This window comes from Hyla sarda, chromosome 4, assembly GCF_029499605.1.
Source record: "Hyla sarda isolate aHylSar1 chromosome 4, aHylSar1.hap1, whole genome shotgun sequence".
NCBI classification, from domain to species: domain Eukaryota; kingdom Metazoa; phylum Chordata; class Amphibia; order Anura; family Hylidae; genus Hyla; species Hyla sarda.
Genome location: NC_079192.1, coordinates 203,968,608 through 203,994,520, shown reverse-complemented (window position 1 = coordinate 203,994,520; position 25,913 = coordinate 203,968,608). Strand labels below are relative to the sequence as shown.

At 45.0% G+C, this 25,913-nt stretch overlaps 1 protein-coding gene across 7 annotated transcripts in view; it reads left to right on the top strand.

The window, feature by feature from the left end:
• UPF2 (UPF2 regulator of nonsense mediated mRNA decay) overlaps nucleotides 1–25,913 on the top strand; it is a 96,144-nt gene that overhangs the window by 18,087 nt on the left and 52,144 nt on the right. For all 7 annotated transcript variants that reach the window (XM_056573316.1, XM_056573314.1, XM_056573319.1 and 4 more), the window contains exons 4-11: nucleotides 177–337; nucleotides 3,820–4,017; nucleotides 4,698–4,835; nucleotides 12,183–12,286; nucleotides 12,406–12,491; nucleotides 18,755–18,863; nucleotides 18,950–19,063; nucleotides 21,685–21,801. In XM_056573316.1, the coding sequence (XP_056429291.1) occupies nucleotides 177–337; nucleotides 3,820–4,017; nucleotides 4,698–4,835; nucleotides 12,183–12,286; nucleotides 12,406–12,491; nucleotides 18,755–18,863; nucleotides 18,950–19,063; nucleotides 21,685–21,801 (1,027 nt within the window). The remainder of the gene's footprint in view (nucleotides 1–176; nucleotides 338–3,819; nucleotides 4,018–4,697; nucleotides 4,836–12,182; nucleotides 12,287–12,405; nucleotides 12,492–18,754; nucleotides 18,864–18,949; nucleotides 19,064–21,684; nucleotides 21,802–25,913) is intronic.

Sequence of the window (25,913 nt, the reverse complement as noted above, 5' to 3'; positions counted from 1 at the left end):
CCAGTTGTCAGACCCCTACAGATCAGTGTTTTTTACTATCCTATGAATAGAGGATACATTTAAATTGTGGTAATGCACCTTTAGGCTGTCTTATATGCCTTGAGTATCTAGTTTTCATTCTCAATCTCTTACAAGTTAAGTTTATTAATAATGCAAATTTGCTTGTCTTTTGGCAGACGCATCCTTCACACAAAGGGAGAACTGAGTGAAGACCGACACAAGCAATATGAGGAATTTGCAACATCTTATCAGAAATTATTGGCCAACTCACAATCTCTTGCTGATCTTTTAGATGAAAATATGCCGGAACTTCCTCAAGACAAACCTTTGCCAGAAGGTATTTAGGCATACATATATAAATATTATTATTATTATTTTTACAATAGATTCTCTCTCTCGCTCAAGGAACATCATCAGCATTACTTAACCCCTTAACGACGCCGGACGTAAATGTACATCCTGTTGAGCTGGTACTTAACGCACCAGCATCGGAGCAATGCTCGGGTCATGCACGGCAGGTCCCGGCTGCTGATAGCCATTAACCCTTCAGTTGCCGTGATCAATACAGATCACGGCATCTGCAGCATCGTGGTCACTAAAATGGATGATCGGATTGCCCGCAGCGCTGCTGCGTCGATCCGATCATCCAGAATGGCTGACGGTGGTCCCCTCACCTGCCTCCGCTGCCTTCCTTGGGTCTTCTGCTCTGGTCTGCGATAGAGCAGAGCAGAAGATGACCGATAATACTGATCAGTGCTATGTCCTATGCATAGCACTGAACAGTATTAGTAATCTAATGATTGCTATAAATAGTCCCCTATAGGGACTATTAACGTGTAAAAAAAAAAAAAAATTTGAAAAACCCCCAATAAAAAAAGTAAATTGTCCCATTTTCCCTATGTCACTCCCAAAAAGTGTAAAAATAAATATTTGGTATCGCCGCGTGTGTAAATATTTGAACTTTTAAAATAAAAATGTTATATATGATAGCGTACAGTGAACGGCGTGAACGTTAAAAAAAAAAGTCCAAAATAGATGCTTTTTTTATAACATTTTATTCCAAATTTTTTTAAATAAAAAAGTGTATTTTTTTAATACATATCAACTGGCTCCGGAAAGTTAAACATATTTGTAAATTACTTCTATTAAAAAATCTTAATCCTTCCAATAGTTATTAGCTTCCGAAGTTTTCTGTCTAACTGCTCAATGATGATGTCACATCCCGGGAGCTGTGCATGATGGGAGAATATCCCCATAGGAACTGCACAGCTCCCAGGACGTGAGTAATCAGAGAGCAGTTAGACAGAAAACAACAACTCAACTTCAGAAGCTAATAACTATTGGAAGGATTAAGATTTTTTTTAATAGAAGTAATTTACAAATCTGTTTAACTTTCCAGGAACCAGTTGATATATAAAAAAAATGTTTGGCCTGGAATACCCCTTTAAGGCCAAAATGGGCTGCAAAATGGGCTGTGCCCTTAAGGGGATAATTTTAATATAGTTTTAAGTGAGTAAAAGAACAGATTTGATGAGAATATAGGGGAGATACAGTCATGGCCGTAAATGTTGGCACCCCTGAAATTTTTCAAGAAAATTAAGTATTTCTCACAGAAAAGTATTGCAGTAACACGTTTTGCTATACACCTGTTTATTCCCTTTGTGTGTATTGGAACTAAACCAAAAAGGGAGGAAAAAAAGCTAATTGGACATAATGTCACACCAAACTCCAAAAATAGGTTGGACAAAATTATTGGCACCCATAACTTAATATTTGGTTGCACACCCTTTGGAAAAAAATTACTGAATTCAGTTGCTTCCTATAACCATCAATAAGCTTCTTACACCTCTTAGCCGGAACTCTTCCTTTGCAAACTGCTTCAGGTCTCTCTTACTGGAAGGCGCCTTTTCCCCACAGCAATTTTAAGATCTCTCCACAGGTGTTCAATGGGATTTATATCTGGACTCATTGCTGGCCACTTCAGAACTTTCCAGCGCTTTGTTGCCATCCATTTCTGGGTGCTTTTTGATGTATGTTTGGGGTCATTGTCCTGCTGGAAGACCCAAGATCTCGGACGCAAACTCAGCTTTCTGAGACTGGGCTGTACAGTCCAACCCAAAATCCGTTGGTAATCCTCAGATTTCATGATGCCTTGCACACATTCAAGGCAGCCAGTGCCAGAGGCAGCAAAACAACCCCAAAACTAGGAATCGACTGATGTCAGCAGCTGTCTGCTGACATCATGAGCACAGTGCTCTCTGCTGACATCTCTGTCCATTTTTGGAACTGTCCAGAACAGCATATGTTTGCTATGGGGATTTCCTTTTACTCTGGCAGTTCCTAAAATGGACAGAGATATCAGCAGAGAGCACTGTGCTCATGATGTCAGCAGACAGCTCTGTTTCAAACGGAAAAGAATTTCCACTGTAGTATTCAGCAGCTAATAAGTACAGGAAGGATTAAGATTTTTTTAATATGTCATTTACAAATCTGTGTTTAACTTTCTGGCACCAGTTGATAAAAAAATAAAAAAAATAAAAAGTTTTTCACCGGAGTACCCCTTTAATGTTGCGCACTGTGGACAAAGGCAAATCTAGATCTCTGGAGATGGATTTGTAACCTTGAGATTGTTGTTTTTCCACAATTTTGGTTCTTAAGTCCTCATACAGTTCTCTTCTCCTCTTTCTGTTGTCCATGCTTAGTGTGGCAAACGCAGACACGCAGTGCAAAGACTAAGTGAACGTCTCTCCTTTTTATCTGCTTTCAGGTGTGATTTTTATATTGCCCACACCAGTTACCTGCCCCAGGTGAGTTTAAAGGGGCATCACATGCTTGAAACAATCTTATTTTTCCACAATTTTGAAAGGGTGCCAATCATTTTGTCCAGCCCATTTTTGGAGTTTGGTGGGACATTTTGTCCAATTTGCTTTTTTTCCCCTCCCTTTTTTGGTTTAGTTCCAATATACACAAAGGGAATAAACATGTGTATAGGAAACGTGTTACTGCAATCCTTTTCTGTGAGAAATACTTAATTTTCTTTAAAAATTTCAGGGGTGCCAACATTTACTGCCATGACTGTATATCAAAACCTGCGTAGAGGAAGTGTGGTGCAGTTATTTTTATTTTTTTAATACCGATGAAAGAATCTGCAACCAGCCTTCGCTTTCACAGGTTTTGATTAAGTCTCCCCCATAATTCCCCAGGCTGTCCTTGGAATCTCTTGAAAAGTTACCGTATATTTCCTATAATGCAAAATATAATTTAAAAAAATGAGTGAGACTGGTTGACATTTGATAGCCTATACTGTACACACTTAAAATGTTTGGGTACAGCAAAAAAATAAATAAATAAAATTATTCCCCAAAGCAACATTCGGGGAGTAAACTAAGAACATCTTACAAATATGTAGTTTGTAATGCACTTAATATAAATATGTAGCGTAGCAGAATACACCTTCTTGAATTTGAAATTGTTTTTTTGGTGTATGCTTTTAGGGCAATAATATGTCTTTAAACATATCCAACTCTGTCAGGAGTCATAAGCTGAGGAAGTGTGCTGCATCGTACTCTACTCCCCAGCAGCCTAATCCAACCTTTTAGCTGCATAGACTTATGCAAAGAAAAGGTTATATTTGAGGAGCTGAGGAGAGAGGTGCCTGCTGCTGCGCAATTCTTTGGCTGATTACTCCTGATCGTAGTCTGAGGAGTGACACCCAGTGCCAACACAACTTTTAACAAGTCTGGGCATCATGTCTAAAGTTGTTTTAAAATGACAGGTAACCCTTTTAAAACTTTCTAATTCTATATGAACTTTTTTCAGAACATGGCCCTGGCATTGATATATTCACACCTGGGAAGCCTGGTGATTATGATTTGGAAGGAGGCATTTGGGAAGATGAAGATGCCCGAAACTTCTATGAAAACATGATTGACTTGAAAGCTTTTGTTCCTGCGATTTTATTTAAGGACAATGAAAAAAGTACTCAAGCCAAGGACAGTGGCAAGGATGACTTGAAAGGTAAATCAGTATGATGGCAGTACTACTTGGCGACAGCAGATAATAGATGGGGCTCTGTGTTATGCTAATTAGGCACAGTACAAGTTCATATATGTATGACCTGCATGCATAATCCTGAAGACAACCCATGCAGGAAGTTTGTTTTACCTGTGGGCTTCCTTCGGGTACTCTAGTTTTCTCCTACACTTCAAAACATACATAGGTGAATGGAACTTAGATGGGGAGTCCCAATGGGGACAGGGACCACCTTGAGTGATGAGAATCAGCATAGGGAAATATGTTGATGCTTTATTATTATTGTTATGGTTATGAGCTTCCTGTCAAACCAGATACATAAGAAAACGTTTTATCAGTTTTTTATGCTTTTGTTCAATACTTTCAATTTCTGTTTCTGCCCGTAGTTTAAGGTGTTTCCCCTTTTTAAGCATTTCTTAACCACATAATATGAGGAGATATTAGATGAGGATTTAGGACCCCTCTTCTGATGATTTAAAGAGACCGTTTTTATTCAGTGGGGAAAAGCAGCCTCTGACAGTGGCTTTGTTTTGGGTAATAAGGACACTGGGGCTATAATGCATTTATGACGTGACCTGTGAGTAATTCCATAAATAATGGTCTAAGGTGGAAACACACATTCAGACTTTTTTATTCTGTTAACTTAATCTGTTAATATTCCACAGACTGTAAAGAGCGAGATGTTCCAACAACAGAAGAGCTTGAATTGGAATTGGAAAATTTGGATATAAATGATGATGCCTTGGAGCTAGAAGGAGTTGAGGAAGCAGAAGACCTTACAAAAAAACTGCTTGATGAGCAAGGTAACAAAAATATTACCTGGCTGTGGTGAGTGTAATAAACAGCTTCCCAACATAAATCTCCTACACCATTAGTGGACTAATTCATACAAAATTTGGCAAACACATTGGCCCTCATTTACTATTGCCACTATCGGGTTGTGCACCAGATTATGGCGCATTGCGCCAGAAATTCTGTCTGCGCCAGAAATGAGAAAAACCCGACTAACTCTCCATGTACGTTGGGAAAAGGGGGCATGGTCGCAGAAAAGGGGCGTGTTCCCAACATTTTCACTAAAAAAACAACATATTTACTAAGGTTTCCACAGAAAATGTGGTGGATTTAAAGGGGTTATCCAGGAAAAAACTTTTTTATATATATCAACTGGCTCTAGAAAGTTAAACAGATTTGTAAATTACATCTTTTAAAAAATCTTCATTATTTCAGTACTTATGAGTTTCTGAAGTTGAGTTGTTCTTTTCTGTCTAAGTTCTCTCTGATGACACCTGTCTCGGGAACCTCCCAGTTTTGAAGCAAATCCCCATAGCAAACCTGTTCTACTCTGTGCAGTTCCCAAGACAAGCAGAGATGTCAGCAGAGAGCACTGTTGCCAGATAGAAAACAACAACTCAACTTCAGCAGCTGATAATTATTGAAAGGATTAAGATTTTTTAATAGAAGTCATTTACAAATCTGTTTAACTTTCTAGAGCCAGTTGATATAAAAAAAAAAAAAGTTTTTTCCTGGAATACCCCTTTAACCTGTTAAGGACATAGGACGTTCTCTAACGTCCCCACTACCTGGGCTTTAATGCCCAAGGACGTTAGAGAACGTCCTGTTGCATTTCCGATCTCTTCCACTCGCCGGGCAGAGATCGGAACTGGATGCCTGCTGAAATCCTTCAGCAGGCATCCAGGGCAAACGCCGAGGGGGGCCCCATGTCGGCAATCGCCGCAAATCGCAAGGGAAATCGCCCTTGCGATCTGCGGCGATACCGGGCTGATCGGGTCTCTGGGACCCGACCGCCCTGTAATTTCGCATGATCCCGGCTGTCACAGACAGCCAGGACCATGCTAACGTATAGGAGCGAGGTGGCAAGCCTGCCACCTCCTCCGATCCCCTGCGATCCGTCAGTTAACTAACCGACCAATCGCAAGGGGGGGGCGGTTACTTCCTCCCGCCCTGCCCGGCCCCTTGAAGTCCGGAGAGGACAGGAGGAAGACCGGAGGACACGGCGGGGGACGGGGGAGTGCTGGGGACCAGCCCCGGTACTTACCTCGTCCCTGAAGACCCGGATCCCGGCGAGGAAGATGGCGGCGGCGACAGGTGAGTAGACCTTCAGCCGCGGTCGGGCCCTTTACAGCAATGCACGTCGCCGTAAAGCGACATGCATTGCTGAAATGGGACCCTGTAAACTACAACTCCCAGCATGCCCAGACAGCCCTTGGCGTCTGGGCATGCTGGGAGTTGCAATTTTGCAACATCTGGAGGTCCACAGTTTGGAGACCACTGTGCCCTTCCAGATGTTGCAAAACTACACATCCTCAGCATGCCCTTACTGTCCAGGCATGCTGGGAGTTGTAGTTCTGTAACATCTGGCCCTTCAGATGTTGCAGAACTACAACTCCCAGCATGCCTGGGCAGTTTTGGCATACTGGAAGTTGTAGTTTTGCAACATCTGGAAGGGCACAGATTGGGAACGCCTGTATTAGTGGTCTGCAAACTGTAGTTACCAGATGTTGCAAAACTACAACTCCCAGCATGCTGGGAGTTGTATTTCGGCAACATCTGGCTCTAAAGATGTTGCCGAACTACTACTCCCAGCATGCCTGAGAATGCTGGGAGTTGTGGTTTTGCAACAACTGGAGGCACACTGGTTGGGAAACATTGTCTGTTTCCTAACTCAGTGTTTCCCAACCGTGTGCCTCCAGCTGTTGCAAAACTATAACTACCAGCATGCACTGATAAACTGTGCATGCTGGGAGTTGTAGTTTTGTAACAGCTGGAGGTTCCCCCCCCAACTGTGAATGTACAGGGTACATTCACATGGGCAGGGGGCTTACAGTGAGTATCAGGCTCCAAGTTTGCGATGCAGCAAATTTTGCGCAGCAGCTCAAACTCGCAGCGGGAAACTCGCTGTAATCCCCCGCCCGTGTGACTGTACCCTAAAAACACTACACTACACTAACATAAAATAAAATTAAAATTAAAAAACACTACATATACACATACCCCTACACAGCCCCCCTCCCCTCCCCAATAAAAATGAAAAACGTCCGGTACGCCACTGTTTCCAAAATGGAGCCTCCAGCTGTTGCAAAACAACAACTTCCAGTATTGCCGGACAGCCGTTGACTGTCCAAGCATGCTGGGAGTTTTGCAACAGCTGGAGGCACTCTGTTTGGGAATCACTGGCGTAGAATACCCCTATGTCCACCCCTATGCAAATCCCTAATTCAGGCCTCAAATGCGCATGGCGCTCTTACTGTGGAGCCCTGTCGTATTTCAAGGCAACAGTTTAGGGCCACATATGGGGTATCGCCGTACTCAGGAGAAATTGTGTTACAGATTTTGGGGGGCTTTTTCTCCTTTAACCCCTTATGAAAAGGTGAAGTTGGGGTCTACAACAGCATGTTAGTGTAAAAAAAAAAATTTTTTTTACACTAACACGCTGGTGTTGCCCTATACTGTTCATTTTGACAAGAGGTAAAAGGGAAAAACGCCCCCCAAAATTTGTAATGCAATTTCTCCCGACTACGGAGATACCCCATAAGTGGGCGCAAAGTGCTCTGGGGGCGCACATCAAGGCCCAGAAGGGAGAGTGCACCATGTACATTTGAGGTGATTTGCACAGGGGTGGCTGATTGTTACAGCGGTTTTGACAAACGCCAAAAAAACCTCCACATGTGACCCCATTTCGGAAACTACACCCCTCACGGAATGTAATGAGGGGTGCAGTGAGAATTTACACCCCACTGGTGTCTGACAGATCTTTGGAACAGTGGGCTGTGCAAATTAAAAATTTTGTACAGCCCACTGTTCCAAAGTTCTGACAGACACCAGTGGGGGGTTACGTTCCTCAAGGGGTCTAGTTTCCAAAATGGTATGCCATGTTGGGGTTATTTTGCTGTCCTGGCACCATAGGGGCTTCCTAAATGCAACATGCCCCCGAGCAAAATTTGCTCTCCAAAAGCCAAATATGACTCCTTCTCTTCTGAGCATTGTAGTTCGCCCGTAGTGCACTTCAGGTCCACTTATGGCGTACCTTCATACTCAGAAGAGATGGTGTTACAAATTTTGGGGGGTATTTTCTGCTATTAACCCTTGCAAAAATGTGAAATTTGGGGGGAAACACACATTTTAGTGAAAATATATATATATATATATTTTTTTTTTACATATGCAAAAGTCGTGAAACACCTGTGGGGTATTAAGGTTCACTTTACCCCTTGTTACGTTCCCCAAGGGGTCTAGTTTCCAAAATGGTATGCCATGTGGGGATTTTTTTGCGGTTCTGGTACCATAGGGGCTTCCTAAATGCAACATGCCCCATTTCAGAAAAACGTACTCTCCAAAATCGCCTTGTCGCTCCTTCGCTTCTGAGCCCTCTACTGCGCCCGCCGAACACTTTTCATGGACATATGAGGTATGTCCTTACTCGAGAGAAAGTGGGCTACAAATATAAGTATACATTTTCTCCTTTTACCCCTTGTAAAAATTCAAAAATTGGGTCTACAAGAACATGCGAGTGTAAAAAATGAAGATGGTAAATTTTCTCCTTCACTTTGCTGCTATTCCTGTGAAACACCTAAAGGGTTAAAACGCTGACTGAATGTCATTTTGAATACTTTGGGGGGTGCAGTTTTTATAATGGGGTCATTTGTGGGGTATTTATAATATGAAGACCCTTCAAATCCACTTCAAACCTGAACTGGTCCCTGAAAAATAGTGAGTTTGAAAATTTTGTGAAAAATTGGAAAATTGCTGCTGAACTTTGAAGCCCTCTGATGTCTTCCAAAAGTAAAAACACGTCAATTTTATGATGCAAACATAAAGTAGACATATTGTATTTGTGAATATTTTTTTTTTTATTTGGAATATCCATTTTCCTTACAAGCAGAGAGCTTCAAAGTTAGAAAAATGCAAAATTTTCAATTTTTTTCAGCAAATTTTGGAATTTTTCACTAAGAAACGATGCAAGTATCGACAAAATTTTGCCAATAACATAAAGTAGAATATGTTACGAAAAAACAATCTCGGAATCAGAATGATAGGTAAAAGCATTCCAGAGTTATTAATGTTTAAAGTGACAGTGGTCAGATGTTCAAAAAACGCTCCGGTCCTAAGGTGTAAAATGGCCTGGTCCTTAAGGGGTTAAGCTGGGGAAAACCCAACAGATCAGTTAGAGCATGTGTAAAAAATAAATAAATAAATAAAATAGCAAAATGTAGGGAAACCTTAGTAAATACCGTGAAAAAAAATTGTAGGGAATTAAAACCCACAAAGAAACCTACACTCCACTCTTAGTAAATCAGGGCCGTTGTTGTTTTTGTTGTGTTATTCTTGTGTTTTTTTTTTTTTTTGTGGGGTGTAGGGATGTCCCGATACCGATACTAGTATCGGTATCTGGGGCGATCCTGGCCATTTCCATGGTATCAGGGACTCGTTCAATGTCCCCGATACCATGTCCGATACCTGCTGCCGCTCCGCTGCCCGATGTAGTGAAGAAAACTGTGTCTTGAAGTGTTCTGTGTCCCGATCTTCACTAACACCGGTTCTCCCGTCTGCATCATGGCGATCGATGGAGGAGCATGTGACACACACGTCACTCCTCCTCCCCTGCGCCCAGCGTAACGCTACGGAGGAAGCAGAGTGACGTGTATGTCACATGCTCCTCCATAGATCGCCATGATGGCGACGGGAGGACGGAGCAGCGGAGCGGCAGCAGCCGACAGAGAACAGCTGCAAGTGTGCTGTCCACAAGGGTGAGGGCTGCGGTCTACAGGGGGGCCCTACTAATGTCTAAAGGGGTCCCTGCTAGCTTTCTAAAGGGGGGTCCCTGCTAGCTTTCTAAAGGGGGGTCCCTGCTAGCTTTCTAAAGGGGGGTCCCTGCTAGCTTTCTAAAGGGGGGTCCCTGCTAGCTTTCTAAAGGGGGCTCCCTGCTAGCTGTCTAAAGGGGGGTCCCTACTAGCTCTCTAAAGGGGGGTCCCTGCAAGCTGTCTAAAGGGGGCCCTGCTAATGTCTAAAGGGGGGCACTGCTAATGTCTACAGGGGGCCCGGCTAATGTCTAAAGGGGGGGCCCTCCCTAGTCATAAGAAATAGAAAGTCCTTACAAAGGAAGAAATTGGGACCATTATCAAAATCTGTGTAGAGAGTGGTGACGTTGCCTATGTCAACCAATCTGTTTGTTTTACTTTTCAGAGGCCTTTTCAAAAATTAAAGGAGCAATCTGGTTGCTATGGGCTACTTCTCAACTTTTTCTCTTCACAGGTTTTGATCTCCCCAACAGAGCTTCTGAATAAGCCCTATAGGGGAGGCACAGGGCCTTCTCTATGGTCCTATATTGTATACACAGTGTATAGTAATACAATTGTTTTGCCCTTACCCGGTGACTAAGGGGGCAGTACGGTACCACTGTACTGTTTTGCAGACAGAGCATGTCGTAACCAAGAATAGCAACAAATTACAAAATATGCACACTCTCCGTAGACAAATGATTATTATTGAAAAATACTTTTTCATAAAAACTAAAATACAAATATACAAGGGATTTAACCAATTTAAAATTATGATAATAATGCATTATGGGAATAATTTAAACTTTTATGCATCACTTCCATAGAATGCACCTTTCTCAAGTGGAACCAATTAAGTGAAGTTTAACCCCTGTAATTGGAAAAAGAAAATGTGCTTCAAATGCAGAAAATGTAACTAATAAAGTAAAACATATAATAAGAGGTTACATCAAGAAGTTTACATTGTGTTTGCTAAGATGTATCAAAGCTCTATATGATAGAAAAAAAAGGAAACGCAGAACTACATAGGAATCAGCAAATGCTTTAAAAATAAGCACAACAAATATACTCTTCAGCAATACAGCAGCTACATATTGGCCCTGATTTACTAAAATCAGAGTGTTCTTTCTGGAGTGTTTTAGATTTCACTCTTTTTTCTGGGAGCTGATTTACTAATGTCACATGTGTCTGTTCATTTTCTGTCACATGTTTTTTTTTTTTTTTTTTTTTTGTCGCAAGTGAAAATGTCGCACATACTCCGGGTTAAAAGAAAAAAACTAAAAAACATGGGTATAGAATAAAAATCATCAATAGCATGTGCCAAACCAAACAAGCAAAATACAAGATTTAACTGGAATTAAACAACAAAATAGGAATAAAAAAAATTTCATTGACTTAGACCATCTATTATGAGTTTAAACCCCCACAATAATATATATAATTAAAGGCATATTCTAAAAGTCCTTGTGTAGAACTGTAAAACAATAAAAAATAAATTAAGCACTCCCCACCACGTTAAGCTGTGCCTTTGCAAAAATTACGCGCTTTTGGTAGTTTTTACACATCCTCTTGGCTGTCGGTTATTCTGTGAGACAAACTCACACTTTTTCAGGAGTGATTTTGGAACTACTCCGAGTAATTTCTGCTTTTTGTCGGGACCACGCCCATTATGTAATAAAAAAACACTCCAAGTGTTTTCAAAAGTGTAGGTTGTGCGGTGTAACATTTGGGCACAGAATTAGTCACACGGATGGTGCGACAAAAATTCAGGCGCATTAACTGAGAAAAAAAGTCGGTTGGTCTAGTACATCAGGGCCATTGGCTCTTCTTTTGACCTGAAGTGTTTTACCCATATATTGTGTGAGCCATTTATATACCCCTGCTCTTCAATTGCAAAGATTTTCTTTTCTTTTCCTCATTTTCCAAGTGGTTTGGTTGAACATTAGATCATTAGATCGATAACCTTGATTTGTCCCTTCTTGGTTAGTCAGATTCTTTATACACATGAACTGCATATGTCTTATTTTATGCTGTTCATGATCTCTCACTATAAAGAAATGTATATGAAACTGCTGCAAGTTTTTAAGAGGGAAGAAACTAAAAAAAAGTGTTGAATACTATAGAAAAATGGAAGCCCTACAAATTGTTTTTTTACCATTCTATAAACAACTTTCCACCTATGCCTCAACAAAAAAAAAAGTATTCACATGGTTAAAACAATGAGAAAATTTAAAATGTTATGGCTCTCATAGGATGGGAGTTAAAGACAAAAGCAAAAAAAAAAAAAAAAATGGGATGGGGATAAGACATTGTTGCAAATAAAGTTTTTGTATCTTTTTTTTATTTTTTATACAGAACAAGAAGATGAAGAAGCTAGCACTGGGTCTCATTTGAAGCTTATAGTTGATGCCTTCATTCAGCAGTTGCCAAACTGTGTTAATCGTGATCTTATAGACAAGGTACTTCTTGAGATAAAGATATATATAGATATATTCTTATTATATGTTATAAATATGTGTACTACTGTTGTGGTTTTCCAATTTTAACATGTTGTTGTGTGATTTTATTTTTTGTTTAGGCTGCAATGGATTTTTGCATGAACATGAATACAAAAGCAAATAGAAGGAAATTGGTTAGAGCACTTTTCATTGTTCCTAGACAAAGGTAATAAGATCAAAATATTGTTAATTTTAATGTTAGATGAAGGTTATGCAGCACTTTTGCACACAGTGAACACCTAGACACGTAAGGTCTATAACTATGGGCAGATTAGGAAAGTAAACTTTAGGTGAAAGAAGGTTTAAGAGTGGTTTCCATAAGTATCAGCCGACAATAATTCCGCTTTGATTTTGAGCATACCTGAACTTAGACAGTCACTCAAAGAAGGCAGAAGTGGCTGAAGACCACTTGCTTTTTTTTGTTTTTCTCTTTAATCCCAAAATATTCCATTAAAGAGGAGCTCTAAAAGGTGTCTATAGCCTAGAAAGTAGCTGTTACCTGAAGACAACGTCATATATAGGTATTGTGCAAATGGACACACCCCCTTTAAAGACAAGTGGACGTAAAGGAGAACTCCGTAATAGGAAAATTATCGTCCATACTGCCAGCAGTAAAAAAAAAAAAAGAAACATGTTCATACCTACCTTTGCTCCTCCGGTAACCGGCCGCGATCCTCTTCCTGGTTGCCGATGGTCGGTGAGTCACACTGCACTCTGCAAATCACAGTCGGCAGCGAAGTTCTGACTCTGCCGGCGATAGGCTGAGCGGCAGTGTGACGTTTTCGGCCCCGGCAGCAGGTGCCAGTGTAGTGAAAAATTGTGTGTCTTTGAAGCTTTCTCACATTGCTGCTCAGCCTATCGCCGGCCGAGTCGGGTCTTCGCTGCGCCCAGTGAGTGCAGTATGACTCGCCGACCACCGGCAACCAGAAAGATGATCGCGCCGGAGGCCGGAGCCGATTACCGGAGGCACCGGGGGAGCGAAGGAAGGTATGCGTTTTTTTTTTTTTTTTACTGCCGGCAGTGTGGACGATAATTTTCCTATTCCGGAGTTCTCCTTTAAGCCATTACAGTATAAAATGGATTTGATTTATTTGTACATCAGGGTATCCTGACAAGCTAGGAGTACACCCTGTTAAGAAATAACATTTCTCGTTCGGCTCCATTGGAGGACACAGAGACCATGGGTATATGCTGCTGCCACTAGGAGGCTGACACTAGGCAATAAAAGAAGTCTGCCCCTCCCTGCAGGATATACCCCGCCTACAGGCTCTGAGCTGTAAATTTTAGCTTAGTGTCCGTAGGAGGCAGACACACATCTGGAGCTCTCCAGACCTGGTCTTTTATTTTCTTATTTTTTAGTTTAGGGACGTGTATATAGATTTTTTTTCTCTCCCTTTTATTTCTCTCTTTAGGTTGGAGCTCAGGAGCATAGCACTCACTGTTCCGCCATTTGCGCAGAAGGGGCACAGGCATCGAGTTATGCACTGTCAACCCCTTGTCAGTACCCGGGGTTGCACCTTTGGGTCCAGGTCACCCTATCTAGGTAAGTTTCCCAGGACAAGGTGAGTATTCTCCCCCCCCCCCCCCCCCCCCCCGGTTTGGGTCCACTCCTTTTTATTCTTTCTAGGGGCAGTTCCTGCTCAGCCATTCTGAAAACAGGGGACCGGGTCCCATGGGTTTTCAGCACGCTTTCACGTTTTCAGCACGCTTACACGTTTTCACCCTGGCGCGGGTTTCCCGTTCTGTGGTGACTGCATTGGTGACGCCCCTGATCCTTATTTTGGGCGATCTCACAAGCGCCCTAGGGTGTTCTACTCTGGATCCTCTCCGGAATCTGGAGCTCGGGACAGGCGCTCTCCTCATAGGACTCGCTCCTCTTCCCTGGCCCCCTGGATGCTCTCCTGGTCACCGCCCTAGGTCTCCAGGCCTGTGTGCCAGGTCCGTTTCACCTTCATCTAAGGCTGCCTCCACCTGCTCCCACTCTCCTGGGGAGCTGGAAGATGAGGTGTCAGGTTCTGCCTCTGACCCAGAGGACTGAGCCAGCGCGTCTGACATGGTAGACAACTTTCTGCCATCAGGGACATCTTCCACCTAGAGGACCCCGGAACTTGGGACCCAGCTCCAGAAGTTTCCTTTCATCGCTCCTACCGCTCTCCTAAGGTTTTCAGCTCTCATGCTGAATTTGGCACCTTATTGGAAACGGCATGGAAGCATCCAGACAAACTCTTTCAAGGGAATAAGAAGGTTCAGGCGCAGTTTCCCTTTTACCCAGGAACTTAATGCAAAATGGACATCTCCACCGGCTGTGGATCCTCCGGTTTCCCATCTGTTGAAATAAAACCACTCTACCTATGGCGGATGCAGCATCCTTTAAGGACTCGGCGGACAAGAGGATTGAAAATCTGTCCAAATTCGCCTTTGAAGCGGAGGGTTCATCTTTGCTTCCTGCCTTCGCTTCTGCTTGGGTGTCCAAAGCCCTTTCTGTCTGGGCTTCCCAGCTCCGCCAGGGTATTTTGTCTGGGGCACCTTCGGAAGATTTGGCAGAACTTGCACTTCAACTCTCCAATGCTGGAGACTGTTTGTGCTCTGCTTCTCAGCAGTCTGTCCGTTGTACAGCTTTTGCCAGAGATAACCTGGTGGCGATTCGTCGCTCCGTGTGGCTCAAGGCCTGGGACGTCGATGGCACTTACAAGAAATCTCTCACTGAGCTTCCTTTCTCTGGGACCCCAATCTTCGGGAAACGCCTGGATGAGATTATCTCCGAGGCTACTGGAGGTAAGAGCTCCGTATTGCCGCAGAATAAGTCTCACCGTACCGATTCCCGCATTAAGTCGACCTCCTTTCAGCCTTTTTGGTCTATTGGCTCGGGTTGGGCGGCCACACCGGCGCCCTCACAGGATAAGAAGGCTCCTTCCTTCAAGGCCCGTCCCTCCTGGAAGTCTGATAACCATTCCAGCCGTTTTGCGGCCAAGTCGGGCACCCCTAAGCCTCCCTCCGCCTGAAGGGACACCCCCACCCGAACATTTGGGAGGTCATTTGTCCCTGTTCCAGGACGCTTGGTCTGCCTACGTGCAGGACTCTTCGGTCCGAGATGTCGTTTCCGATGGCTATCAGATCAAGTTTCCTTCCCTTCCAAGGAATCGCTTTTTTCAATCTTGCCCTCCTCGTTCTCCTTCCTTAATGTCAGCTTTTCGGGACCATGCTTAGGACCCTTCTTGCTCAGGGAGTGATGGTCCCAGATCCTCCCAAGGAGCGTTTTTTGGTGTTCTATTCAAACCTGTTCGTTATCCCCAAGAAAGGGGGTTCCGTCCGCCCGAACCTGGATCTGAAGCTCCTGAACAGTCACCCCTCCTGCGTCATTTCCATATGGAGTCTCTCCGTTCTGTGGTTGCATCCATGGATCAAGGGGAGTTTCTTTCTTTGGTTGATATCAGCGACGCTTACCTTCACATCCCCATTTTTCCGGCGCATCAGTGCTATCTCTGCTTCGTTGTTCCCGAGGGCCATTTTCAGTTTGTGGCCCTTCCTTTTGGCCAAGAGTCTTCACCAAGGTCCTGGCGGTGGTGATTGCCATCCTGCGAGCCCAGGGTTTGTCCGTGATCCCCCTACCTGGACGATCTCCTGGTCAAAGCTCCAACCAGGGCCCAGAATCAGGAGAGTCTCCTTCTCACTCTTCAGACCATGTCCCGTTTTGGCCGGGTGGTCAATCTGGACAACCCAGTCTTTGATCCTCTTAGGACTCCAGGTCGACACGGCGACTGCCCAGATTCGGATCCTGCCGGACAAACACTGCGCTCCTGTCAACAGGAGTTTGTCTTCTCTGTCGTCCTGTTCTAGTTTCCATTCGGTTCTGCATGGAATTCCTGGGTCGGATGGTGGAGGCCATGGAGGCCGTTCCCTTTGCCAAGTTTTATTGTCATCCTCTTCAAATTTCTCTTCTTTTATGGTGGGACAAGTCTCCGCTATCCCTTTATCGCAGGATTATTCTTTCTCCCAGGACTCGCCTGTCCCTCCAGTGGTGGCTTCGGTCTCCTCCTTTTCGACAGGGACGATCCTTTCTGCCCCTCCACTGGCAGGTGATCAGGATGCCAGTCTTAGCGGTTGGGGAGGAGTTTGCAGGGATCGGACGGTCCAGGACTGTTGGTCCTCCCAGGAAGCTCTCCTCCCCATCAACATCTTGGCACTTTGGGCAATTTACCTTTTGACTTCTCCAGGACCATCCTGTTCGTGTCCAGTCGGACAACTCCACGCCTGTGGCATGTATCAATCGCTAGGGCGGCACTCTCAGCCCCGCAACAATTGCCGAGGTCTCCAGGATCCTTCTCTGGGCGGAACTCAGAGTTCCCTCCATCTCGGCGATTTACATTCCGGAAGTGGAAAATTGGGAGGCGGACTTCCTCAGTCGCTCCTCGGCTGACCCTGGTGAGTGGTCTCTTCATCCAGAGGTGTTTGCGGAGATCTGCAACCACTGGGGCACACCAGACATGTGTCCCGCCACAACCAGAAACTTTGTTGCAAAGTCCCAAGATCCTCTGGCCCTAGCCGTAGGCACCCTAGTGATCCCCTGGTCACTTCGTCCTCTCCTATCTCTTCCCTCTTCTTCCTCTCCTTCCCAGGGTCCTGAGGAAGTTCAAAGTGGAGGGCGTCCCCGCCATTCTTGTCGCTCTGAACTGGCCGAGGCGAGTGTGGTACACCGACGTGGTTCGACTAGCGGACAACGTACCGCTGCACCTCCCAGTTTGTCCCAACCTGCTCTCTCAGGGTCCCTTTTGCCACCCCAATTTACTGTCGCTGCATTTGACGGTGTGGCTGTTGAGACCGAGGTGCTGAGGGCTACAGGGTTCTCTCCCCAAGTGATCCGCACAATGATCAAGGCGCCCAAGCCTTCCTCTGCGAAGATTTACCACCGTACTAGGTGGTCCTATTTTCGATGGTGTGAATCCCCAGTTGTGTTCTCCCTACCACGCCTTCTTTCCTTTTTACAGTTGTGGCTGGAACAACGCTTGGCTCTCAGTTCCTTTAAGAGTCAGGTGTCGGCTCTCTCCATTCTCTTTCAGTGTCACCTGGCATCTGATCCTCACATCCTCACCTTTCTGCAGGATATTGCTCATGTGACTCTGCCATACAGATCCCTTACTCCTTAATCTGGTTCTCAGTGTCTTGCAGGGTACTCCCTTTGAACCTCTCCGGGATGTTTCGCTTTGTATACTTTCCTGGAAGGGGGCCTTTCTCATTTCGGTCACCTCCATTGGGAGTGTTTCGGAGCTGGCGGCTCTTTCCTGCCGTTCCCCCTACCGGGTTTTACAACAGGACAAAGTTGTTTTTCATCTGGTCTCCACCTTTCACCTAAATGAGGATATCATCCTTCCGTCCTTTTGTTCAGCTCCGTCCCATCCCAGTGAACGTTTGCTTTGTGGTTTTAATGTGATACGGCCGTTCGGGTTGTTTGTGCTTATGGAGGGTCGTTGTAAGGGACTTCCTGCTTCGAAGGCGACCATTTCGCGGTGGATCCTTTCTGCCATCTTGGAAGCTTACTGCTGCAAGTGGAAGAATCCTCCTTTTTGTGTCTCAGCTCATTCCACTCATTCCGTCCGGGCCTCCTGGGCTCTCCGCAACAAGGCTTTTGCCTTACAAACCTGTAAAGCGACCACCTGGGCGTCCTTGCACACGTTTACAACATTTTACCAGGTGCATACATTTGCATGCGCTGATGCTGGTTTGGGTCGCAAGGTGTTGCAGGCGGCTGTGGCCCAGCCTTCCACCTGCGTTACTTGAGTTTTTCCCACCCCGAGGACTGCTTTGGTACGTCCCACAGTCTCTGTGTCCCCCAATGGAGTCAAACGAAAAAACTAGATTTTTATGCTCACCGTAAAATCTCTTTCTCGGAGGATCCATTGGGGACACAGCACCCACCCATTTGTTATGGTGTCCTTAGTTCGGTTGCCTGTCCGAGGGTTGGTTCGGTTAATTTTTGTCTATGGTTTCCTCGGACAGTTAATGTTTTTTCTTTCCCTGTCAGTCCTCTCCTACTGCTTTGTGACTAAAATGATAGCTCAAAGACTGTAGGCAGGGTATATCCTGCTGGGAGGTGCCGACTTCTTTTGTTGCCTAGTGTCGGCCTCCTAGTGGCAGCAGCATATACCCACTGTCTCTGTGTCCCCCAATGGATCCTCCAAGATAGAGATTTTATGGTAAGCATAAAAATCTACTTTCTTCTCCTGTATTGAATGATCCTGAGTGTACATTTGGGAAAAATAAGGACAGAAGTGATCAGCTAAGTTATGTGCCCCTTCAACAACTGTTGTGCAGAAGTTGATGCATTCTGTAAATAGCAAAAAAAAAATTTTTTAAATGGTCTTGTCTACTTAGACATGTGCTGCTACTAATTGCTTCCTGTTTTTCTGAGTAAATTATTTGTTTTGTTTTCAGATTGGATTTGCTGCCATTTTACGCAAGATTGGTTGCTACTTTACACCCATGTATGTCAGATGTGGCAGAAGATCTTTGTTCTATGCTAAAGGGGGATTTTAGATTCCATGTACGTGTCTATTGTACCATTTGAAATATATATTTCTTGAAAAATGTTATGTAGTATAAACTAATATGGACATTTTAATAATTTAGGTAAGAAAGAAGGATCAGATCAATATTGAAACCAAAAACAAGACTGTGAGGTTCATCGGTGAACTTGCCAAGTTTAAAATGTTCAGCAGAACAGACACTCTCCATTGTTTGAAGGTTTGCTTAGAAAACACTGTATCACAATTGTCTCCCATAAGACTGTGTATTTGTCAGAACCAGATTTTTATACTGATTAGTATTAATTTTTATCTTTGCATTTTCAATAATCTGTTCATATAACGCAACTTATGTGTGTGTATGTATTAGGGATCGACCGATATCGTTTTTTTAGGGCCGATACCGATAATCGGTGAAGGTTAGGGCCGATAGCCGATAACTTATACCGATATTCCGGTATAAGTTATCGGCTATTTATCCCCCCCGCGACACCGCTGCAGATCATTGATTTAAAGCGGGCGCTTTAAATCAATGCACTGCAGTGGCTTTTGCGGTGCCATAGACCGCCGCCGCCATCCACTACTCTCCCCCTGCCTGTCCGGGGGTCCTGAGTCCTATCACCGCCACCCCTGCACCGCTCCCCCCACCACCACTCCGCGCCCCCTACCGCCGCGTCGCACCCCCCACCGCCCCGGGTCCACTCTACATCTGGCTCCGGTGGCGTCCTCCTGAGCTGTCAATGTGCGCACTGACGGTGACGTCACGTCGCGCACGTCACGTCACTCGTCATTGCGCACAGCGTAAGGCAGGACGCAACAGGAGCCAGAAGTAGCGTGGGCCCCGGGAACAGGTAATAATAAAACCGGGGATGGCAGAGGCAATGGGGCCGGGCGGTGCGGTGGGGGGTGCGACGCGGGTCGGGGGAGCGGGGCATTATCGGCATATCGGCAAGGTAATTGCCGATACCGATAATGCCCGAAATGGTGATTATCGGCTGATAATATCGGCCAAACCGATAATCGGTCGATCCCTAGTATGTATGTTCCAGAATTATTTTCAAATGGCTGCTTTACTCTTAGGCTGTAGAGATTACCCAGGACTTTTAAACATCCTGCTGACTATTGCGGGGAACAAAGGGATAGAGGGATGGGATATGAAGAAGGGACTGTCATTGTTACTTTTTAGGTAGAAAGACCAGGAACGCGGGATATTCTGCTAGTGGTAATATTAGGGAAATGTTTTAACTTGAATTTTGTAAAAATATATATAACAATATCAAAGTTAAAAAAATGTGTGTGTATATGTATGTATGTGCACACAGATTCCGCAGCGTTGTACACTCAAATTATTTTATAATGTGTACAGATGTAGCAAGTGGCTAATTTAAGGGCTATAGCATTAGGATGCCTATTCTATTTGTGTAAGTTATTTTTCATATATGTGAACGATTAGTTAAAGGGGTTCTCCAGTGGAAAACTTTTTATTTTTTTTTAAATGAACTGGTGCCAGAAAGTTAAACAGATTTGTAAATTACTTCTATTAGAAAATCTTAATCCTTACTTTCAATCAGTACTTTTTAGCAGCTGTTTGCTACAGATGAAAATCTTTATTTTTTCAATTTCTTTTTTATGTTGTCCACAGTGCTCTCTGCTGACACCTGTCCAGAGCAGGAGAAAATCCCCATAGCAAACCTGTGCTACTCTGGACAGTTCCTGAAACAGACAGAGGTGTCAGCAGAGAGCACTGTGGACAACACAAAAAATAAATTAAAGTAAAGAATTTCCTCCTGTAGCATACAGCTGCTAAAAAGTACTAAAATTATTAAGATTTTTTAATAGAAGTAATTTACAAATCTGATTAACTTTCTGGCACCAGTTCATTTGAAAAAAAAAAAAAAAAAAAAAAAAAAAAGTTTTCCACCGGAGTAACCTTTTAAGTGTGCTGTGCAGATGGTGTAGAAAACTGAAAACATGATCAGCATGTTCAGTTGAAGCTTTCCTGTGATTTAATGTCATACAGACATGTCAAAAGTTCTGATCGATCAGACTGTTCGGACTCCTACCGATTGCTGGGATGAAATGAGAAGCTATTCTCTCCCCAGCTTACTGTAGGAGGCAAATGCTCAATCTAGCACCTACACCCTTGCTGATCAAAACTGACATTTCAAAAGCTTTGTGAAATAACGGTAACTCTACCATAAGTTCAACAGTAACTTGGTTATATATGTTTAGTATGTTAGAGTCTGTGTGCTGTTAATCTATGTGCTGAAAACTGTTGGGTGTCATTTGCATACAGGGAGCATGTATTTGGCTCTGGCAGCAGGATTGTGGGAGATGTATGTCATAACTGAGATCCAGCAAGTGAATGTAGAGGTTGATGGGGATAAGACTACATAGATTGCTCTCATGTGCAGTATAGTTCTACTGTGCACAGAATACACAACTCTGTAAACGGTTTCAGGGCCCCATGTGCTTTGTAATACTATCACGCCGTGTGTCTTTCTGATGGCTCGAATGGGGGCTGAGTCATTAGAATCTATATGACAGCATTCACATTGTTTAGATGCACCCTTATGGGAAGCAATAAACAGTATAGACCTATAACAGCCTTACACTGGGAATCTCTGAAGAGGGCTGCCTGACAGCACAGCAGGGCTGTTGACGGTTGACGATGAACGACCTTGTGGGTAACAAATTACAAGAACTGGATGATCTGTCATATGGATTCTAATGGCTGCCATCCAGAACTGTAAATATAAACAGTTACCCCCCACACTGGCCATCAGTCAACTACATTGTACTGTTTTTTTTTTTTCTGACATATGAAATTTATGTCCACAGATGCTACTGTCAGACTTTTCACATCACCACATTGAAATGGCTTGTACGCTTCTTGAAACCTGTGGAAGATTCCTGTTCCGATCGCCAGATTCCCACTTACGAACCAGTGTACTGTTGGTAAGAATGAACTTTCATACTAGTTTATAGAGCCTTTGGATTTATCATCCTGTGTAGCAGAATTGCATTGTTTTAAAGGAAGACTGTCAGCTTTCTCCCCCTGATCAAACTTAAAGTGTACCTGTCAACAATAACTTTTTATATAATTTAGATAATACCATTATATGCATATTTTCATTGGTTAAAAAAAATGTGTATATTTTTGGGTAAAAAAAAAGTGCTATCCCTGCAGCTATTGCCTGTGAGGAGTCCAAATACAAGAAAGGAGGACAGGACAAGCAGAGCTCTGTACAGGCTGCTGGCTTGTTAATCGTCCTGATATGTGAGCCCCTAGCAAGTCACAGAGCCTCACTGCACAGAGCCCTGTTTGTCCTCCCACACTTGCTGTATTTGGTCTCCTCATAAATATACATATTTCTCGGTCGCTCTTCATTGGGGGACACCGAACTGATGGGTATATGCTCTTGCCTCTAGGAGGTGCTGACATTAGGAAAAAGAAAAGTCGGCTCCTCCCTGGCAGGATATACCTGCCCACCTGCAGTGAGGTAACCAGTTTTATCTAATGTCAGCTAGGAGGTGGACACGGTCTGGTTCTCTCCAGACCTGGTATTTTTTATTATTTTCTAGTAAGGGCTGTTTAGTTAGATTTCTTTACTCTCTTTTATTTCACTTTTCAGGTGGGGCGACAGGAGCATGGCGCTGCCTGTTTCCCCATATGTGGCTAAGGGGCACGGGACATAGAGTATGCACCGTCAACCCCTTCCCGCCAACGGCCAGCACCTGGAGGTTGCACCCTGGGTCTGGGTCCCCCACTGCCCCTGCTCGCACCACTATCTATAGCCTTGTATAATGCAGCGTGGCCATAAGCTGGTTGAAGACGTCTGAGGGTGAGTATAAGAAGGCAGGTGAGTATTTAAACCCCCATTCCCCCGCCCCCCCCCCCCCCCGTTCCCCCCTCAGGGTGACTAACTTCCACCTAAAAAAGGGGGCTCTGTCCTTTATTGCGGTCTTTATGTGGGGGGGGGGGGGGGGGGGCTGTGTTAGCAGGGACACTGCACCTGCACCTGGCGGAATGAGGGGCTCATGGCGGTGCATGGCTCCGTCCTTCTTCCCTGTGCCCGCGCGCGTTCTGGGGACTAAAATGGCACGGGCGGACCGCGGCTTTTTATCTTCCTCCAGATGGCTCTCACTTTTTCCTGAGCGGCTCCGTCGGCTCCCTGTACTGCGGACCGGAGAGAGCTTACCAGTAAGCAAAACAGTGGTCTGCATGGTTACCTACACCGCCTGTCATACATCTAACGACTGATGTCCCTGCAGATGGAGTTCCGGTACCTTACTACTGAGCGAGGTGCCACTGAAGTATTTCGTCTTCCGTGGACCTGTGCCTGTCAGCCAGGTATTAGTTGCAGATTTTCCTGCACCACCTGTTACACATCCTATGGCTGGTGTTTCTGCGCTTAGTCTTCCGGTTCCTCACTAATGTACAAGGTTCCGATGGGATCATTCGCTGTCCCCATACCAGCAAGCCAGACAGTTGTCTGCATATTTTCTTTTGCCGCCGGTCACACGGCAGGCGTTTTTTCGCGGCCGTAGTTCCAGTTCCTCCCTCTGTGCGTGGTATACTTGAGACTGATCCTGTGTGTCCCACAGGACACTATACGGGATGTCAGGGATACATTCTGCGGTCCCTCCGTTTTCCTCTCTCTCTCTTACAGGGGGCGGGGGCTTTCTTGGCCTCCCCGCCTTTTCCACTTTCGGGTCATCTACCATGCGTTGTGCCCCGTGGACGATAGTTCACCTCTGCCATGGTAGTTGTCAGGTGAGTTTTTCTCCGAGCTTCCTCATGTGCCTAATATAATGCACCACATACTGATTACAGGGTGACCTGCTTAGCTAGGTCCCTCTCTGCATGTCTGCTACTCTGTCTGCAGGCTGGGTTCTCTCTCCACTGGGACCCGACATGGCCAGACTGGGTCTGCCCGGTACTCTAATCCACCCGGTCACCTCCCCCTTTCGACTACTGCTGCAGCTGTAGTCCGGTGTCTCTCTTCCAGGTGCAGTCCCGCAGAGTGTGTGCATGTGGGTTCTTGGGACCTTTCTGTCTGTAGGTCCCAGGGACCTTTGCAGCAACAGCAGCGTCGCTCCGTTCTCCTTCTCGGGTTGCACTGTTGGCTGTTTGGGGGCATACCTTCCTTCCTGCTGGTCCCTTGGAGGTCTGCGGTTTCTTTAGTGTCTGCAGTCTTGGTTACGCCACTGTTGTCCTGGGGTCCCCATGTCTGTGTTCCTACATATGCTAGGTCCGCTTTGTAGGAGGAGAACCCACCTTTCTTTGGCTCTGTGGGATGCGTCCAGGGGTCCTCGGCGACCCGTTCCAGTTTGGAGGCGGTTGAGCACCTCTGTTCCGGCATGGGGCCTGCTAGGGCGCCGGTCGGTTCAGCCCCTCCCTTTCCCTCCGGGTGTTCTCTTCCAGGGTCCCTGTCCAGGGTGACTCAGGGCCTACTGGTCACTGTCTGGAATGGCTCTCATCACCTCTTGGGCCGCAAGGAGGCTCCTCCAGACAGCAAAGGTTGCCGCTGGAGCCTGAGTGTTTCGTCCACTCACTCATTGCATCTTCCTGCCCCTTCTGCGCCTTGCGCGCTTGCCAGCCCATTTTTTCAGGGCTGCAGGATCAGGGTACTTGTCGTAGGTCCGTACTACATTCTCCAGTGATTTTACTGCCTAGGCTTGAGTGCTTTCTGTCCGCCATCACAGCCTAGTGCTCTCCCTGGAAGGCGTGTGTCCTTCTTCCCCTTTTGTCTGTGTCAGTTGTACTGCATTAACACTGCAGTCTTCTGGAGTAATCCTTCCTATGCACAGACACTGGGAGTCCAAACTGGGTTCTCATGAGTTCTCTCTCCATTCCCATTTCTGACAAGATGTTCTTCAGGAAGCTCTGGTCTACTCGGACCATTCTGGTCTGCTGCTGTTGGTTCCCTTGTTGGGACTCAGTCCTTCGATGCTTTAGTGTGCCTTCTTTTCAGACGGCTTTCCGTTTCCTGGGCCTTATTGATGGTTCAGGTCTTGGACATGTGTTGCGGCCGTCCCAACTCCTCCGCGATACCGTTCGTCGGGGCGGTATTTCCGTCCTGCACTGCTTCTCTTCTTTATGGCAGTCTTTTCGCCAGGAGAGTTGTTCGTGGACATCTGTTTCCCCTTTGTCCTGTGGTTTCTTGTCTCTCTATATGACCCGGGTGCCTGGGGTCTCTACAGGGATGGCCTTTCCCTTTGGTCCTGGTCCATTTCTTTGGACGGAGGATCTTCCGGGAGCTCCTTTTCTGGACCTAGAGTGTCTCCGGCCTGGGGGCTCGTCCGCAGGCCTTGCGGGCACGTGAGTTCAGTCTTTGGACTGTCTCTTTTCGCTGGTGGTTGTTTTTCCCATTCTAAGGGACTGCTTTGGTACATCCCATCAGTTCGGTGTCCCCCAATGAAGTGCTCACCGTAAAATCTCTTTCTCGTAGCCTTCATTGGGGGACACCGCACCCACCCATTTCTTCTTCTTTTTCTGGTTCTTGGGTTCTCCGGGATTCCTTCTAGGGTCCTTTGGACGTTTTTCTCGTTTGGCTTCTCCTACTGCTTTGTGACACAACTGGTTACCTCACTGCAGGTGGGCGGGTATATCCTGCCAGGGAGGAGCCGACTTTTCTTTTTCCTAGCGTCAGCGCCTCCTAGTGGCAAGAGCATATACCCATCAGTTCGGTGTCCCCCAATGAAGGCTATGAGAAAGAGATTTTACAGTGAGTACAAAAAAAATCTCCTTTTTTTTTTTAACCAAAACCATTACAAATATACATATAATGGTATTATCTACACTATATTAAAAGTTTTTGTTGGTGACAGGTACACTTTTACAGGAGTCCTTACCTTTTCTTTTAAACACAAACCAAAATTTACTAATATTTTTCTTTAACCCCTTAAATGGGCACTGTCACCTACTTAATTTTTTGACATGTTGTAGTACTTATGTACTACAACATATCTCTAGTATATTGTCATTATTATTTTTTTTATTATCAGGGTGAAATTTATGTTTAAAAACCGGCCACTAGGGGTCACCCGCCTAGTGGCCGGCTGCA